The following is a 16,927-nucleotide window of genomic DNA, read 5'->3' as shown; positions in this document are numbered from 1 at the left end:
TGTGTTCGGGTTTAACGTCTTTGTCAACAATTTTTCAGTCATATAAACGACGTTGTCTACTTGTAGCAGTGAGCACAATGCCCAACTTTATAGTGCTGCCTCACTGAAATATCACGCCGTAGACACGTGGCTTGATACCCCACTCAGTCACATTATACTGACACCGGGCTGACCAGTCCTAGCACTATCGTCTTAATGCTGAGCGCCAAGCGAGGAAGCTACTAGTACCATTTTTTACGGCTTTGGTATGACGCGGCCGGGGATCGAACCCACGGCCTCCCGCACTCGAAGCGGACGCTGTACCACTAGGCTACCGAGGCGGTCGTGTAGATATAGTATGTATGTATATATCACATGTATGTGTACATTTTGTGTTCATCTATAAACGATTGTCTAGCAATTATGTTAAATCTACAGTCACTGTATTAGTATTTCAGTAAAATATAATGAAAATCTGATGCAAAAAAAATAGCATGAATTGAGCATTTTAACTCACTTGAGCATCGAGTGAAGCAGGTCGTCAGGAAATATAAGCTAGGTCAGTAGGTCAAATCCATTGAGGCCACACTTTTTTTTATCTTTTTTTCACATGAAACCCGGTCAGACCAGTTTTGCTCATCAAACTCACAAGGTGAAATCGTGCGCTGTCCTTAGTCATAGAAATAATGCTGTTTTGGTTTCTTGAACAACAGGATGGAATTACTCTAACATTTTTTGCAGTTTTCTTGTTTGGAGCTCTCTCCGGTTAGTTAAAGTAAGGTAGTTCTTTATCAAACTTAATCTATGGTATTAAGGTCAAGGTCAGGTGGGCGAGCGACGCAGGGCCGCCAAGGCCCTCTTTATTCAAAGTTTGATATATCTTGCCATTGGTTTTAAAATATTTTAAACATTGTTATTGAGATGGAGACATACTCTTTGCATTTTAACATTACTAAACATATCATCGTCGCAACCAAGTTTTAACTAAATTTTATAACGTTGAAAGTGTTTCTGTAGAACTGTCCCCTTTTTAGCCAGTGCTTTAGCAACTGGCTATAGCTCTACATCAACTACCAAGTTTCAACCTCGCGTCGTTTGAGCTTCCCTTCTATTTCTATGTGACCGCATCACACAAATATTCTGAACGACTTGTAAAAAAGTAGTCCCACATTTTGGTATTGTGTAAGTGTGTGAGCAACTGTGGACTACTGTTTTAGACAACAAAAACAAGCAGCAATGGATTCTAGAACAATTATGAATCAAAATATTCGGAATCACTCCGTTATATTGTTTACGGTTAGAGTTTAGGGTTTAGGGTTTTAGGGTTAGGGTTGACATTGGGCCCACCCTGAGGCAAACTTAGTTTTACGTAGAGTTGTATAGGAAACATTTCCAAAACTTCTTGTCTTGAACCACAATACACAGAGTTTAGTTATTTGGCATATAGCACTGTCTAGTGGACCTCTATCAACATTGTTCAAATCATGACCGGTCTATGCACAATGAAATGTTGATTCTTCGGGTGTATCGATTGAAATATCACTCAATAAGCACTGGCTATCAGTCCTTTCAGGGCTTTGATTAATTGTTGTACCCGTGTGCTTCTGTGCAAATAATAATTGTTCAAAGTTGCCAGTCCCTCGATATTTATGTGTGTATGAATTATATTCTTCCAGTGTTAATTTTGATCTGTCAATAGTGTTTGATATTGCAGTATAGATGTGTCTGTGAAGAGACTTGGTGGAGCGTACGGCGGGAAGATCACTAGGAATAACATCGTTGCAGCAGCATGCGCGCTTGCCGCCAAGTTAACAAACAGGTACAGTAACTTTATTCTATCTTTTTACACTGTAGATATTGTATAATATCACGGCGTTTTGAAATATAAACAAACAAAAGAGTAATTTTACACAACTTTTCCGCTACTAACGCTAATACCTCAGCGGCTAAGAGGTAACATGCTCCTTTTTGGTCGTGGGTTCGATTTACGGGCCCTCATGTTTGTGCCCCCAAATCTTTTTCGGAGGCCACTTAGAGGTGCCCTTGTCCGTCAGTCCCAATTTGTGCCGTGCATATCTTGAAACGTATTTGACCCAGAGTCATCAAACCTCACAGGATTGTCATTCAGCAAGAGAAGTTGTGCATCTGGTGTTTTAGTCATACAGCCACAATAGAGTTTTGACCCTTTTCTTAGTCAAAACTATGCATTAAAGTTTGTAGCGCATGTATCTTAAAACGTATTTGACCTAGAATTATGAAACATTACAGGAATATTATTCTACATGTGAAGTTGTGAACCTATGTTTTGTTTGAGACTTGGCAAGACTAGAGTTTAATAATGGGCATTGACTTAGTCAAAAATGTTCATAAAATGGTATTAAAATCAAAAAGTATTTGACTTAGACTCGGGAAACATTAAAAAATGTTATATAGCATGTGAAGTTGTGCATCTGGTGTTCTGTTTGGGATTTCAATGAGCCAGACCAGAGTTATGGTCCTTGTCTTTGTAGAAAATACACATTCAATGCTTAAAAGTTTGTGTCGCATATATCTTGAAAAATATTCGACCTAGATTCATGAAACCATGTAGGAATATTATTCAGTATGTGAAGTTTTGAATCTTGTTTTAGATGTCTCACTGCAAGACCAGAGTTATGGTACAAGACTAAGTAAATAATTCGGGGCATAAAAGTTTGCGTCACAAGATTCGCAAAACGTACTTGGTCTAAAGTCATTAAACATTAGAGGATTGTTACATAGCTTGTGTTGTGCACCTTGTGTTCTGTTTGGGATTTCACTCAGCCAGACCAGAATTATGATCCTTAACTTGACCATGTACAGTTACAGGAAAAGGATGGAGGTGGGGACACCTCTTTTTTATAGAAACACAATTAGTTATGCTTCGATCTGTATTTAAACTCTTTTTTTTTTCAACTGCTACACCAGACCATGTTAGTTAATTTAGTAACAATTTATTGATCAACTGAAATGTGTTACTTTTAGCAGAAAGGAATCGTACATGTACTTAATTATGTTTAAATACTCTTTGCCTATATACGATATATTATGTAATATTTTAAGCTCTCCTGTGTAAGCATAGCTGGTTTATTTTATGAAATTTATGTCTTATATTATACTTTAATATTTCAAACAGCGTTGCCCGGTCTTAATTTCAGCACAGATTAATTTACTAAACAGACTGTGCCAGTTTTATACGAAACTAGGTACACAATAAAGTGTATTAGAAAAAAGATACAAAGTACGTAATGCAAAAATATTTTTTAAAAGAGACTTTTTTCGTCGGATGTAAGATTCTAACCTTAAAAATTATCACATTTATTTCACCAGCAAGCCAATGTTTCACATCACATGTTATATTTGTCTACTTCCGGTATGTTACCATTGATGTTTGTTGTGAATATAAAAAATATTTAAGATTTCTACTTTATACTGTCGTGGCTACGTTTAACGTTTAGTGTTTTTACCAAGTTAGGGTGTCAAAATTCATAACATTGATTTTTAAAACAAAGCTCTCAAAACACTTATTTTCAGTTTATAGCTGCGTCGATTTACTGTCTGACATACATGCTTTACAGACTCTTCTTATTGAACTTTCCAGCAAGCACGTGTAATTACATATTCTTGCGTTATTCCAATTGTTCCTGATTAGGTTATGTTGGTTTAAATTCTTTTGAATAACTGATGCTGGTTGAATTTCATAGACTTCCGCCTATGTAAAATATTTGTGTTATTGTATAACCCGTTTTTCATTACATGCCATGCTATAACTATGAGCAACTTAAAAGTTTGACGGACGACTGTAAATGAGTTTTAATTCTTAAAAAATAAAATGTAGGGTATCATCATTTGATAACAGATATATTGTTTATCATATTCACTAACGTTATTGTGACTGGGGGAAAGGGGGGGGGGGGGGTTAGGGGGGTGCGGGGGAGAGGGGAGAGGAGGGTACTGGTTTGTACTGTGATACCTTGATTGCATTTTGTCTATTACGTACTTCTACAGAGTTCATTTCATATATTTCATTCAATTGTAGATGAATTTATAAATCATTAAGTTGAAAAATTATGTAAAATTATTCGTATAAGAGACTTTTAGTCTATTTTATGAAATCCTTCAATCATTTTATGATGCTTAAACATTTTTTGATATCTTTAAATCATTTTATGATATCTCAGATATATCTGATGGTATCTTACATTAAAATCAGTGATATCATTTATCATTTCAAACATAGATAAATTAAATGAAGGATATTTGGTATTGATTAATATTATTATAGGTTCTTAGCTCAACGATAGTACCATGCTTCCAACTTACGGATAAACTCGGTACATGTTTAGAATTTTGCTTAAATATATTTATTAAATATGCCGTTGGCTTACGAAAACACAGAAAAAGTTGTCAACGCTGTGAAACCTAACAGAAATCGTTGGACACGCAGAAAGTTCTCTCGCTTGAATATGTCCCAGAAACACAAATATTGATTGCGATCCTATACGCTAGACATTTGTTCTGTTTAGTCGTAATTCTCAGCATTTCTAACTGGTCTTTAATTGTAGACCAGTCAGAGCTCGACAGACTATTCAGACAAATTTGAGAATGATGGGTCGCCGGTTCCCCCACAAGTTTGTTTACCGCGTAGGATTTGATGACAACGGAAAACTACTTGGAATAGATGTGAAGATATACGAAGGTCAAGGTTACCTCCCAAATGAGGACTCGGCATCATTTTTCATTGCTTACATTGACAATGGTAATTAAAGATTTTATTTTTTGTGTTAACGTTACAACTTGGTCGTTGATTAGCTGAGAAACAAGAAAGCGTATTGTAAGAGACTTAACTCCCCAGTGGAGGTTTTGCCACTGACCGTTCCAAGGCGGTGCCCCACTGTGTTCCTATATTTGTTTGTTTTGTCCTTTGGTGTTTCATTTTCTGTGTTGTGTGCGAGGGTTGTTCGTGTGTGTCTTTGGGGAGGCTGCGTGTTTTGAACGTGGCTTTCCCTGTTGGATATTCTTCTTTGTTTTTTTTACATAATATAAAAGTTACTTTGTGATGATTTAGATTTCATTGGGTTATTAATGTTATTAATATTTATTCTTCAAGTGAGTGGCCATATTGATTATTGTTAAAACATTTTTTTTTCATATGAGTTTACCGTTTTTGTTGGAAGGACCATTTACTGAGTCCAGTCATAATTAAATGCCCTAAATTATTTGAAACACTCGTTAAATTTCATGTTCTGATGCATTTAGCAAGTAAATAAATTTATAATAGATAACTAACCTCCTTAATACTTTAGCTTATTACTGCGCAAACTGGAAACTCAGTGTAGAAGCAATGCGGACGAATACGCCAATGAATACATCTTGCAGGGCTCCAGGTTAGTTATTTTTATTTTATAACAATATAAAGGCGAGGGTGAGCCCGAATTATATATACTCTGTATTGTTCATTGACATAAATCGTTCAGTCAACTTGCACAGATACTTGAAAGTATGCATTTGAATTTAATAAAAATACTTACTTTGACTTGCTCCGTTTCTGGGTCTATTTGTCACCAAGCAGAAAAAAATAGTTTGATGACAAAGATATTTTTGTTTGCCATCCACTGATTTATAGTATGTGAAAGTATTTTATTTACGATTGTCAATGTAAACACAGTGTATAGACTCTCTGTACGCCCAAACGGAAGTCGCCAATAACTAGGCGTTCACTTTCGTTTTTCAAATTTTTGGAAGCTGTCGGTAGTGAGTATTTTTATGTTTTTCTGTGGCTATTTGAAATAAATATTCTTGTTGTATATATTTTTCAATGTATGATAAATGTCTCTACAACAAACTGCCGTTTAACAGACATTAACACATGAAAATAAAACGTATTTTCATTCAAAACCTAGAAGGTCGAAGCAAAAGACGATGTATTCAGGCTAAAATGCCCATTATTTAGGAACTGCGAGTGAAATACGTGTCAGAACCGCTTCTGAATGTTAAATTATAAATTCATGCAAACGAGTTTATACCTACAAATATGAATTTACAATCCTGAATAGTTTAAATATTGTTAAATTCAACATGCATATGAATTATACACTGAACGCCTAGTCGCAAATCTTTATAGAAAAACTGTTCCACTATTCGCCAAAACACTGTACGCCTATTCAATAACGAAATGACGAAGTGTTTGGGCTTGTATGCTCTATACACTGTACTTACTGAATTTATAAATATAAGTTTTGTATTGTATTTTACTTGTGACAGTGAAACAGTATTTACTAGTCTGTTTCACCAACGATGTCCTTGTCTTGGACAGGAAATAGAATCTGTATACGAGTTTCCGTTAACATACGAGAAAAATATGTATTTATTCCGCTCAGCTTGACAGGACACTGTTTTTGCTTTTTTCTTTGTATTTTAGCTCGATTATTCGGGGAATAGCGGTGCTTTTCTACTAGCCCCGGCTTTGGTTAAAGTTAAGTTTTTTTGGCAGCCTTTTTTTTTTTGTCACATCTTTTTTTAACTTTTGCTTATACCTTACTGTAACTTCACATAAACATTGTGCAAACAAAGCCTTTTCAGCTCGACTATTCGAAGAATAGTCAGCTATTCTACTCACCCTGGCGTCGGCGTCACACCTTGGTTAAGTTTTTTGCATGCAAGTACATACAGCTGTCATTTCAAGGCATATAGCTTTGAAACTTATTTTTTTCTTTTTCTATATCAATTACCAACCTGACTGGGTCAAGTCCCATAATTCTGGCGTGTATTTTGGGCAAATTATGCCCCCTTTAGGACTTAGAAAATTCTGGTTAAAATTTTACATGCAAGTTACTATCTCCAAAACTAATACAGTTATTGAATTGAAATTTCACAAGTGCCTTTGGGGTTATAAAACTAGTTGATAGCAGCAAGTCCCATAACATGTTGGTCAAATTATATCCGCTCTATATAGGAGCCAGGTCATTTTCCGCTTGTTCTGTAGCGATTACTGAAATAATTTTTAATGCAAACGAAAAAGAATTGGATACTAGCTTCGATCTGCTTGATTTTGACTGATATCAGCGGTTATTTGGAGCCGGATATTAAAATAAACAGAAATTACAAATAGCCGCGCCGACGGCAGCTGTTTCTTCTGTGAATTATGATAAAGTCCACGTCATAAAGTCCGAACAAGTCTCTGAGATGCCGGAAATGGATCAAGCACTGAGTTGGGCCACTTAACGATTATATGAATGATGCGTTAGTGTAAAGAATCTAATCATTATTACAAAAAAATAATTTCAAACACAATGCAGGTTAGAGTTTATTAGTACGCATTTACTGCGGCTGAGCCGTGCTAGACTAATTAATTTGATAATTACTTACTAATAAACACTAACCTTTACGAAAAGTGGATTCGAAACTGCAGTAATAACATATAAACTGGTCAGTGACTGTTACGAAAACGAAAGAAATTATAACTATTACTTTTTAACTGTCAGTTGTCATAAAACAAAGTCAAATTATGGAAATATATGAATGAAAAGAAGTTTTGAATAGGCGTTCAGTTTTTCGACTAAGCGTTCAGTCCGGATTTTAGAAATAGCGATTAGTGGGCCAGTAATGTATCGACTAGTGGGACAGTGTAATCGGCATATATGTCTCAGAAAAACACATTTTCCTGAAAACGCATTCGTTACCATAGAGCCATGCTAGTATTTATTGATGCGTAAGATATTTATCTACGAAGTAGCAAAGGTTTCAATTCTTTGCAAAAGCTCAATATACATGTATTTCAAAGTATTGATAGTTTTATTACAAAATCGAACAAATACCCACACGTGATTTGACTTGAAATGAAGTATATTAAGAGTTTTAATAGGAGTGTTTGGTATCTACGTAAACAGTAGCTCTTAAACAATATGTAGATAAAAAATACACTTACTTTATGCGATATTAATGAAATAAACAACGAAAATCCAAGCCATCCGCGACAGCAAAAATTTGTGTTTTGATTTCTGAACGCCTAGTTTTTGGCGACATCCGGTCGGGCGTACAGAGAGTCTATACACTGTGGTAAATAGACAAACAGAATATTTTTCAAATAATCGGCGTAATTCTTGGTCACCCCTCTTATCATTTGCCAGTTATCAGCAATGTTTATGATATTAAATGTTTTTATTAGTCCCCTACTGGTTGAATACCAGTTTCAGGGACTATAGGATTGCGCTTTTCCGTCATTCCGTCCGCAATTTCGATGTTACTTGGCACAAATGTTTCCAATGATGAGACGACGTGTCACGCGCAAAACTCGGACCCCTATCTCAAAAGATAAAGGTCACACTTAGAGGTCAAGGGGCAACATGGCATTTTTCCTGTCCCGTCCATAACTCTGCCATCCGTGAAGGGATTTTAATATTACTTGGCACAAATGTGCCCTGTTACACCTCAAAATGGTAGCAACGCATTTTGGTAGTCACTATCAGAATTCGGCCGAGTTTTGGTAGCGACAAAATGCGTTGCAAGGGTACATATGATGTGTTAAGGATCATGGAATGGGACTTATTTTGGTAGTTTTTTCTACATCAGGGGCGGTACTTATTTTTACATTACAGAGAGATAAAAGGAGGGAATCTCTCCTATAAAAATGGTAGGGAAGGGGGTTCGGAGTTCCCGAGATATAGTGTTCGTATAAAGAAAACAAAATGTAGATTCCTGAGCGTGTGAAAGGGGCATCATACGACGCTTCCTATACAATAACCTTGTATTGTTTTGTTGTTTTATTGTGCTAGTGTGACCGGAGGGATAGCCCATAGAGATTTTTAAAGCACGAAAATATTGAATTCTGTAAAACGAAGTATGAATATGAGGATGACACCTGGGTCCTCCACCTAGATATTTTTTACAACATTCCACATAAATATAAATGGTGAATTCTGTGCGTGTTTTAGGAGTCTTAGATAAATATTTTCGGCAAAATAATTCTCTTTAAAGGTGAGGGGCTTCGAGAGTCCACCACAGATATCTAATCATTGAAATACAACGTAAAAGAATGGTAAAATGTGGGCAAGGGCTTACTCGAATAATTTTCCAAAAACTAAATTCTGCGTCGCTAGATTTAGATTTTTATTTTGGTGTATACATGCGAGTGGTATTTTTGGGTCCTCCCCGGACAACGCATGGAAATGGTGGGTTCTGTGAGTTTAGATGGGTAAGATATATACCATTTACTCAGAAATGAATCTTCCTTCACAATAAGGTATACGTTGTCATGTATCTCATTATTTATCTACATTATATAAATGCGAATGATTTTCTTTAAATATTTTCACAGTTTCGCTTTTTATTCATTTGTATACGACGTGTCTACCTTGCATGTACTTTTAAAGGTATTATACAACCCGTCTTATCTTACCTTTCCTCGTGAATCTCATGAATTTTTTAATCTCAAACAGTCTATACTTACTTATGAGCGTTTGTGAATTACAAATAATTGTGGTGAACAGTTGTACCAAATTCCTTCAAAATCTTTCGATGAATGTCAAAGTTAGAGTTGCATTCACCTCTCTCACGTGTGTTCCAATGGTCCTGCTTGACTGAATGTAGGGCCGTTATATTTTCAAGGTCAGAAGGTCAAGGTCGGATGAGCGACTATACGTTCCATCAATAGTATTGTCCATTCGTCACAAAATATTCTTTTTGTAAATCAGGAGATTATTATTAATACCGTTTTGCGTTGGATGTGTACATATCCAACGCATTTTGGTACTACAGTTTTGTAAACTGCGTTGAGTTGAACGCATTTTGGTAGTGATTACCAAAACTCGGCCGAATAAGGTAGTCTACAAAAATGCGTTGCTACCATTTTGAGATGCAACAGTGTCCCATAATAAGACAATGTGTCATGCACAACTTTCAGACCCCTAGCTCAAAGGTCAAGGTCACACTTGGCAGTCTGATGTTAACATGGCATGAACAGGATGTGTTTCGTGTCCTGACCAGAACTGTCATCCATCATGGGCTTACAACATTACTCGGCATAAATATTTCCCATAATTAGACGACATATCGTACACAGCACCAAGAATCCTAGCTTAAATGTCAATGTCACATTTGAAGATCTCAGTCAATAGGGTTTGTTTCCTGTCAGGTCCATAACTTGGTCATGAAAAACTGGATTTAAATATGAGTTGGCAAAAAATATTCCCCTTGATGAACGTGTCTTGCTCAAAACCCGGACCGAAAAGCTAAAAGGTCAAGGTTACACTTGGAGGTCAAAGGCTAATTTTTTTTTCCTGTCCGGTCTTTAACTTAACAATCCGTAAAGGAATTTTAATATTACTTGGCGCAAATGTACCCAATAATAAGACGATGTGTCATGCGCAACACCCAGACCCCTAGCTCAAGAGTCAATGTCACACTTGGAGGTCAAATGTCGATAGCGTGTTTTAGTATGGTCAATAACTGTCATACATGAAGGGATTTTAATATTACTTGACATTTTCGTCATTGTTGGAACGATTTGGTCAAAGTTATTATTTAACTTTTGTTATCATCATGCTTCTCTTTCAGTACTGTTTTTAAAGGTAAATGCCACATGTTTTTATAGGTAAATGCTTATATGTATGTTGGCAAAAAATTTCCTACGGGAAGAATTTCTTTAAATTTTGTGTACTGACGGAGAATCAAGTTTAAAAAGGAAAAATGTATTAAAATCACAGGTACCCATGCTTGATATTGCACTATCTGCCCTTGAAAATAAGAAAATACTAAAAAAATCCAATTTTCAAGGGCAGATAATTCAAGATCAAGGCTAAAGAACTGTGCATTTTAATTTTTATTTCTGTTTCAGACTTCATTTGCAGTCAGTATACAAAGTTTAAAGAAATTCTGTCCATGGGAAAGACCAGAACTTTGCCGTATCGTTTTGTCATGTTCATAGTTAATTGACATGGGGCAAAAGTTTTCTTACAGAAAAAATTTCTTCTTTAAACTTTTTACTGACAGAAAATCAAATCAAAAACAAAAATATAAATAAAACAAACCATAGGAACTCAGCCTTGGTCATGAATTATCTGCCCTTGAAAGTCGGAAAATACTGAAAAAATCTACTTTCAAGGGCAGATAATTCAAGATCAAGCCCCGGTACTTATGATTTTTATACATATTTCCGTATTAAACTTGATTCTCAGTCAGTATACAAAGGAAGTCTGCCCTATATATATATATATATATATAGGCAACTTTGGCATTTACCCTTAATAAAAAGTGAACAAATATTTATATTTTTAAATGTCATTAGATATGTACCATTTATAAGATAAACATTCAACAAAAGTTCAGTTGTAACAACAGTATTTCACAATATGTATCAACAAAACAACAGTATCTAAAGATGTTAACGTTTCACAATAATTTCACAATAAATGTTCAATGTTAAGAAGTCTACATTTCACAATAAAGTATCAACAAATATTCAATATTAACAACAAAATCTACAAAAGTTTACATTTACGATAAAGAATGTACACATGTTTTTGTTTTACAATAAAGTATCGGCACCAGCCGTGCTGGCGATAGAAAACATGATGGAGAAGATAGCGCGAAGTTTAAATAAAGACCCGGCAGCAGTCAAGCAGCTCAACTTCTATCAGGAGGGACAAGTAAGAGTTACGAACAGTATAACAGCACTAGAGTACACGAAAATCGTATAGATTTTTTAAGTAATAGATTATTTTGTAGTAGATCTAGTGCATAAAGTTTAAATTACATAAAGGATGCAAGTCAAACGTTTTTCATATCTCTTGTAAAAATGATGCCAATGAAAACTAGTACGCCGTTTGCTAATATCTTTCAAAAGAAAGCAAAAACTTATCATTTAATGATAACTAATTTTACATGATATTCCAAACATTGAAATTTAAAAAGAAAGAAAAAAAAACAAGAATTCTATTTATTTCGTTAGAAGACACTTGTTGGTGAGGTTCTTACGCATTGCAACATCGGCGCTGTCATGACAGAACTGATGACGTCAGCACAAGTGAACACGAGACAGTCGCTATTTACATTCTTTAACAAGGTAAATGCTACTACTTTAAGCTTTACTTAAGAAATAATAAATATGTGCCTATATTTTATCAGTTAATAAAATATGGGCAGGAGTTCGGATGCGTAATAATTAAATCACGAGTGCGTAGCACGAGTGATTTAATATTCGCATCCGGACGACTGCCCATATTTTATTTACTGATAAAATTATTGGAACATATTTATTATTTCGATTCTAACCACGTAAATTCTTCGCATTTTACAGCACTACATTTTAGCGCGATTGTCATTCGGCTGGCCATATGCTATTATAAAAACCTCCCCACGATTGGAAAGCGTTGCATCAAACGGAATTTTCCGATATTCAGTAGATCTAAATTTTACTTAAAGTATTAAGTAGTTATTGCCGTAAAAATGTTATTTTCAATAACATCAAAGGTCGGATATAGAAATCAGAGGTAAATACTTAATTCAAGGTTTATATATGCAGTTTCTAAAAATAGTACACGTCACCTACATGATGGCACTGAAACATACACGCCAGAACATTGCGGCGGCATATAAACACGTAAAAACTTGAGTCTGGAAGATTGGAAAATTAATTATAATTTATTTACTGTCAAAGTAGAATCTAGTTGACATTTGTGGTGCCTACAACGCAGAAATTGTAAACTACACACACGACCAGACATAGATGCACTGGTGTTGAAGTTGAAACTTACCGGGCTGAAACATATTCTTACGGTAAAATATAAACAAATAAATTCATCAGTTAGATATTGTTTGTTTCAGAAAATTTGATGTATTTTTTATTACTACTACATAACACTGAAAAAGTCGAGTATTTAGTCGGTATATAACGGAAGCAGAGTAGAATCTCAGTCGTGTTACAATCGTAGGGCGGAATGGAAGAGCTATATTTTATCGTAGATTCATGTATAGGCGATTTCGCTATATGTTTATATAGCAACTGCTGCGGATCGTGTTAGAATTTACTATACTTCAGATGAGTATTGAGATCTGGCGCCTGACGTTCGTCGTAAACCTGTACTTGCGGACTCGAAAATTAATTTGTCTTTTAAATGAACAAAGGTAGTTCTATGTAGTTATAAGAAGCCAGTGTCTTTGTTGAACCAGCCTTATCATTCTCATGATCATTACATTTTTGAAGTTTTTACTCTGACAAAGCTGTATGTGGCGCTAGTTTTTACTCTGACAAAGCTGTATGTGGCTCTAGTTTTTACTTTGACTGAGCAGTATGTGGCACCAGTTTTTACTCTGACAAAGCTGTATGTGGCGCTAGTTTTGCTTGACTGAGCTGTATGTGCGCTAGTTTTGACTTGACAAGCTGTATGTGGCTAGTTTTTACTTAACTGAACATATGCGTGTTTTTACTCTGACAAAGCTGTATGTGGCGCTAGTTTTTGCTTTGACTGAGCAGTATGTGGCGCTAGTTTTAACGCTGACAAGCTGTATGTGGCGCTTGTTTTTACTTTGACTGAGCGGTATGTGGCGCTAGTTTTTACTCTGACAAAGCTGTATGTGGCGCTAGTTTTTGCTTTGACTGAGCAGTATGTGGCGCTAGTTTTTACTCTGACAAAGCTGTATGTGGCGCTAGTTTTTACTTTAACTGAGCAGTATGTGGCGCTAGTTTTTCACTCTGACTGAGCAGTATTGTGGCGCTAGTTTTTACTTTGACTGAGCAGTATGTGGCGCTAGTTTTTTACTTTGAGCAGTATGTGGCGCTAGTTTTTACACTGACTGAGATGTATGTGGCGCTAGTTTACATTGTTACTCTGACTGAGCAGTATGTGGCGCTAGTTTTTACTTTGACTGACCAGTATGTGGCGCTAGTTTTTACTTTGACTGAAGCCAGTACAATTGTGGCGCTAAGTTTTTCTTTGACTGAGCAGTATGTGGCGCTAGTTTTTACTCTTACTGAGCAGTATGTGGCGCTAGTTTTTACTTTGACTGAGCAGTATATGGCGCTAGTTTTACTTTGACTGAGCAGTATGTGGCGCTAGTTTTTACTCTGACAGAGCTGTATGTGGCGCTTGTTTTTACTCTGACTGAGCTGTATGTGGCGCTAGCTTTTACTCTGACTGAGCAGTATGTGGCATTAGTTTTTACTCTGACAAAGCTGTATGTGGCGCTAGTTTTTACTTCGACTGAGCAGTATGTGGCGCTAGTTTTTACTTTGACTGAGCTGTATGTGGCGCTAGTTTTTACTCTGACAAAGCTGTATGTGGCGCTAGTTTTTACTCTGACAAAGATGTATGTGGCACTAGTTTTTACTCTGACAAAGCTGTATGTAGCGCTAGTTTTTACTTTGACTGAGCAGTATGTGGCGCTAGTTTTTACTCTGACAAAGCTGTGTGTGGTGCTAGTTTTTACTTTGACTGAGCAGTATGTGGCGCTAGTTTTCACTCTGACAAAATTGTAAGTGGCGCTAGTTTTAACTCTGACAAAGCTGTATGTGGCGCTAGTTTTTACTTTGACTGAGCTGTTTGTGGCGCTAGTTTTTTCTTTGACTGAGCAGTATGTGGCGCTAGTTTTTACTTTGACAAAGCTGTAAGTGGCGCTAGTTTTAACTCTGACAAAGCTGTATGTGGCGCTAGTTTTTACTTTGACTGAGCTGTTTGTGGCGCTAGTTTTTTCTTTGACTGAGCAGTATGTGGCGCTAGTTTTAACTCTGACAAAGCTGTATGTGGCGCTAGTTTTTGCTTTGACTGAGCAGTATGTGGCGCTAGTTTTAACGCTGACAAGCTGTATGTGGCGCTTGTTTTTACTTTGACTGAGCGGTATGTGGCGCTAGTTTTTACTCTGACAAAGCTGTATGTGGCGCTAGTTTTTACTTTGAATGAGCAGTATGTGGCGCTAGTTTTTACTCTGACAAAGCTGTATGTGGCGCTAGTTTTTAATTTGACTGAGCAGTATGTGGCGCTAGTTTTCACTCTGACTGAGCAGTATGTGGCGCTAGTTTTTACTTTGACTGAGCAGTATGTGGCGCTAGTTTTTACTTTGAGCAGTATGTGGCGCTAGTTTTTACACTGACTGAGATGTTTGTGGCGCTAGTTTTTACTCTGACTGAGCAGTATGTGGCGCTAGTTTTTACTTTGACTGACCAGTATGTGGCGCTAGTTTTTACTTTGACTGAGCAGTATGTGGCGCTAAGTTTTTCTTTGACTGAGCAGTATGTGGCGCTAGTTTTTACTCTTACTGAGCAGTATGTGGCGCTAGTTTTTACTTTGACTGAGCAGTATATGGCGCTAGTTTTACTTTGACTGAGCAGTATGTGGCGCTAGTTTTTACTCTGACAGAGCTGTATGTGGCGCTTGTTTTTACTCTGACTGAGCTGTATGTGGCGCTAGCTTTTACTCTGACTGAGCAGTATGTGGCATTAGTTTTTACTCTGACAAAGCTGTATGTGGCGCTAGTTTTTACTTCGACTGAGCAGTATGTGGCGCTAGTTTTTACTCTGACTGAGCTGTATGTGGCGCTAGTTTTTACTCTGACAAAGCTGTATGTGGCGCTAGTTTTTACTCTGACAAAGATGTATGTGGCACTAGTTTTTACTCTGACAAAGCTGTATGTAGCGCTAGTTTTTACTTTGACTGAGCAGTATGTGGCGCTAGTTTTTACTCTGACAAAGCTGTGTGTGGTGCTAGTTTTTACTTTGACTGAGCAGTATGTGGCGCTAGTTTTCACTCTGACAAAATTGTAAGTGGCGCTAGTTTTAACTCTGACAAAGCTGTATGTGGCGCTAGTTTTTACTTTGACTGAGCTGTTTGTGGCGCTAGTTTTTTCTTTGACTGAGCAGTATGTGGCGCTAGTTTTTACTTTGACAAAGCTGTAAGTGGCGCTAGTTTTAACTCTGACAAAGCTGTATGTGGCGCTAGTTTTTACTTTGACTGAGCTGTTTGTGGCGCTAGTTTTTTCTTTGACTGAGCAGTATGTGGCGCTAGTTTTAACTCTGTCAAAGCTGTATGTGGCGCTAGTTTTTGCTTTGACTGAGCAGTATGTGGCGCTAGTTTTAACTCTGACAAGCTGTATGTGGCGCTTGTTTTTACTTCGACTGAGCAGTATGTGACGCTAGTTTTTACTCTGAAAAAGCTGTATGTGGCGCTAGTTTTTACTTTGACTGAGCAGTATGTGGCGCTAGTTTTCACTCTGACTGAGCAGTATGTGGCGCCAGTTTTTACTTTGACTGAGCAATATGTGGCGCTAGTTTTTACTTTGACTGAGCTGTATGTTGCGCTAGTTTTTACGCTGACTGAGATGTTTGTGGCGCTAGTTTTTACTCTGACTGAGCAGTGTGTGGCGCTTGTTTTTACTTTGACTGAGCTGTATGTGGCGCTAGTTTATACGCTGACTGAGATGTTTGTGGCGCTAGTTTTTACTCTGACTGAGCAGTATGTGGCGCTAGTTTTTACTTTGACTGAGCAGTATGTGGCGCTAGTTTTTACCTTGACTGAGCAGTATGTGGCGCTAAGTTTTACTTTGACTGAGCAGTATATGGCGCTAGTTTTTACTCTTACTGAGCAGTATGTGGCGCTAGTTTTTACTTTGACTGAGCAGTATGTGGCGCTAGTTTTTACTCTTACTGAGCAGTATGTGGCGCTAGTTTTTACTTTGACTGAGCAGTATGTGGCGCTAGTTTTTACTTTGACTGAGCAGTATGTGGCGCTAGTTTTTACTCTGACTGAGATGTTTGTGGCGCTAGTTTTTACTCTGACTGAGCAGTATGTGGCGCTAGTTTTTACTTTGACTGAGCAGTATGTGGCGCTAGTTTTTACTTTGACTGAGCAGTATGTGGCGATAAGTTTTACTTTGACTGAGCAGTATGTGGCGCTAAGTTTTACTCTTAGTGGGCTGTATGTGGCGCTAGTTTTTACTTTGA

At 36.9% G+C, this 16,927-nt stretch overlaps 1 protein-coding gene across 1 annotated transcript in view; it reads left to right on the top strand.

The window, feature by feature from the left end:
* Positions 1-16,927, top strand: part of LOC123536061 (xanthine dehydrogenase-like) — an 85,725-nt gene that overhangs the window by 43,704 nt on the left and 25,094 nt on the right. The window contains exons 22-26 of the mRNA XM_053529220.1: positions 1,694-1,798; positions 4,563-4,756; positions 5,304-5,384; positions 11,533-11,642; positions 11,945-12,058. Of these exons, the coding sequence (XP_053385195.1) occupies positions 1,694-1,798; positions 4,563-4,756; positions 5,304-5,384; positions 11,533-11,642; positions 11,945-12,058 (604 nt within the window). The remainder of the gene's footprint in view (positions 1-1,693; positions 1,799-4,562; positions 4,757-5,303; positions 5,385-11,532; positions 11,643-11,944; positions 12,059-16,927) is intronic.

This window comes from Mercenaria mercenaria, chromosome 17, assembly GCF_021730395.1.
Source record: "Mercenaria mercenaria strain notata chromosome 17, MADL_Memer_1, whole genome shotgun sequence".
In the NCBI taxonomy this organism is placed as follows: Eukaryota; Metazoa; Mollusca; class Bivalvia; order Venerida; family Veneridae; genus Mercenaria; species Mercenaria mercenaria.
Note: the sequence above shows the minus strand (reverse complement) of the source record. Positions and strands in the feature narration are given on the sequence as shown.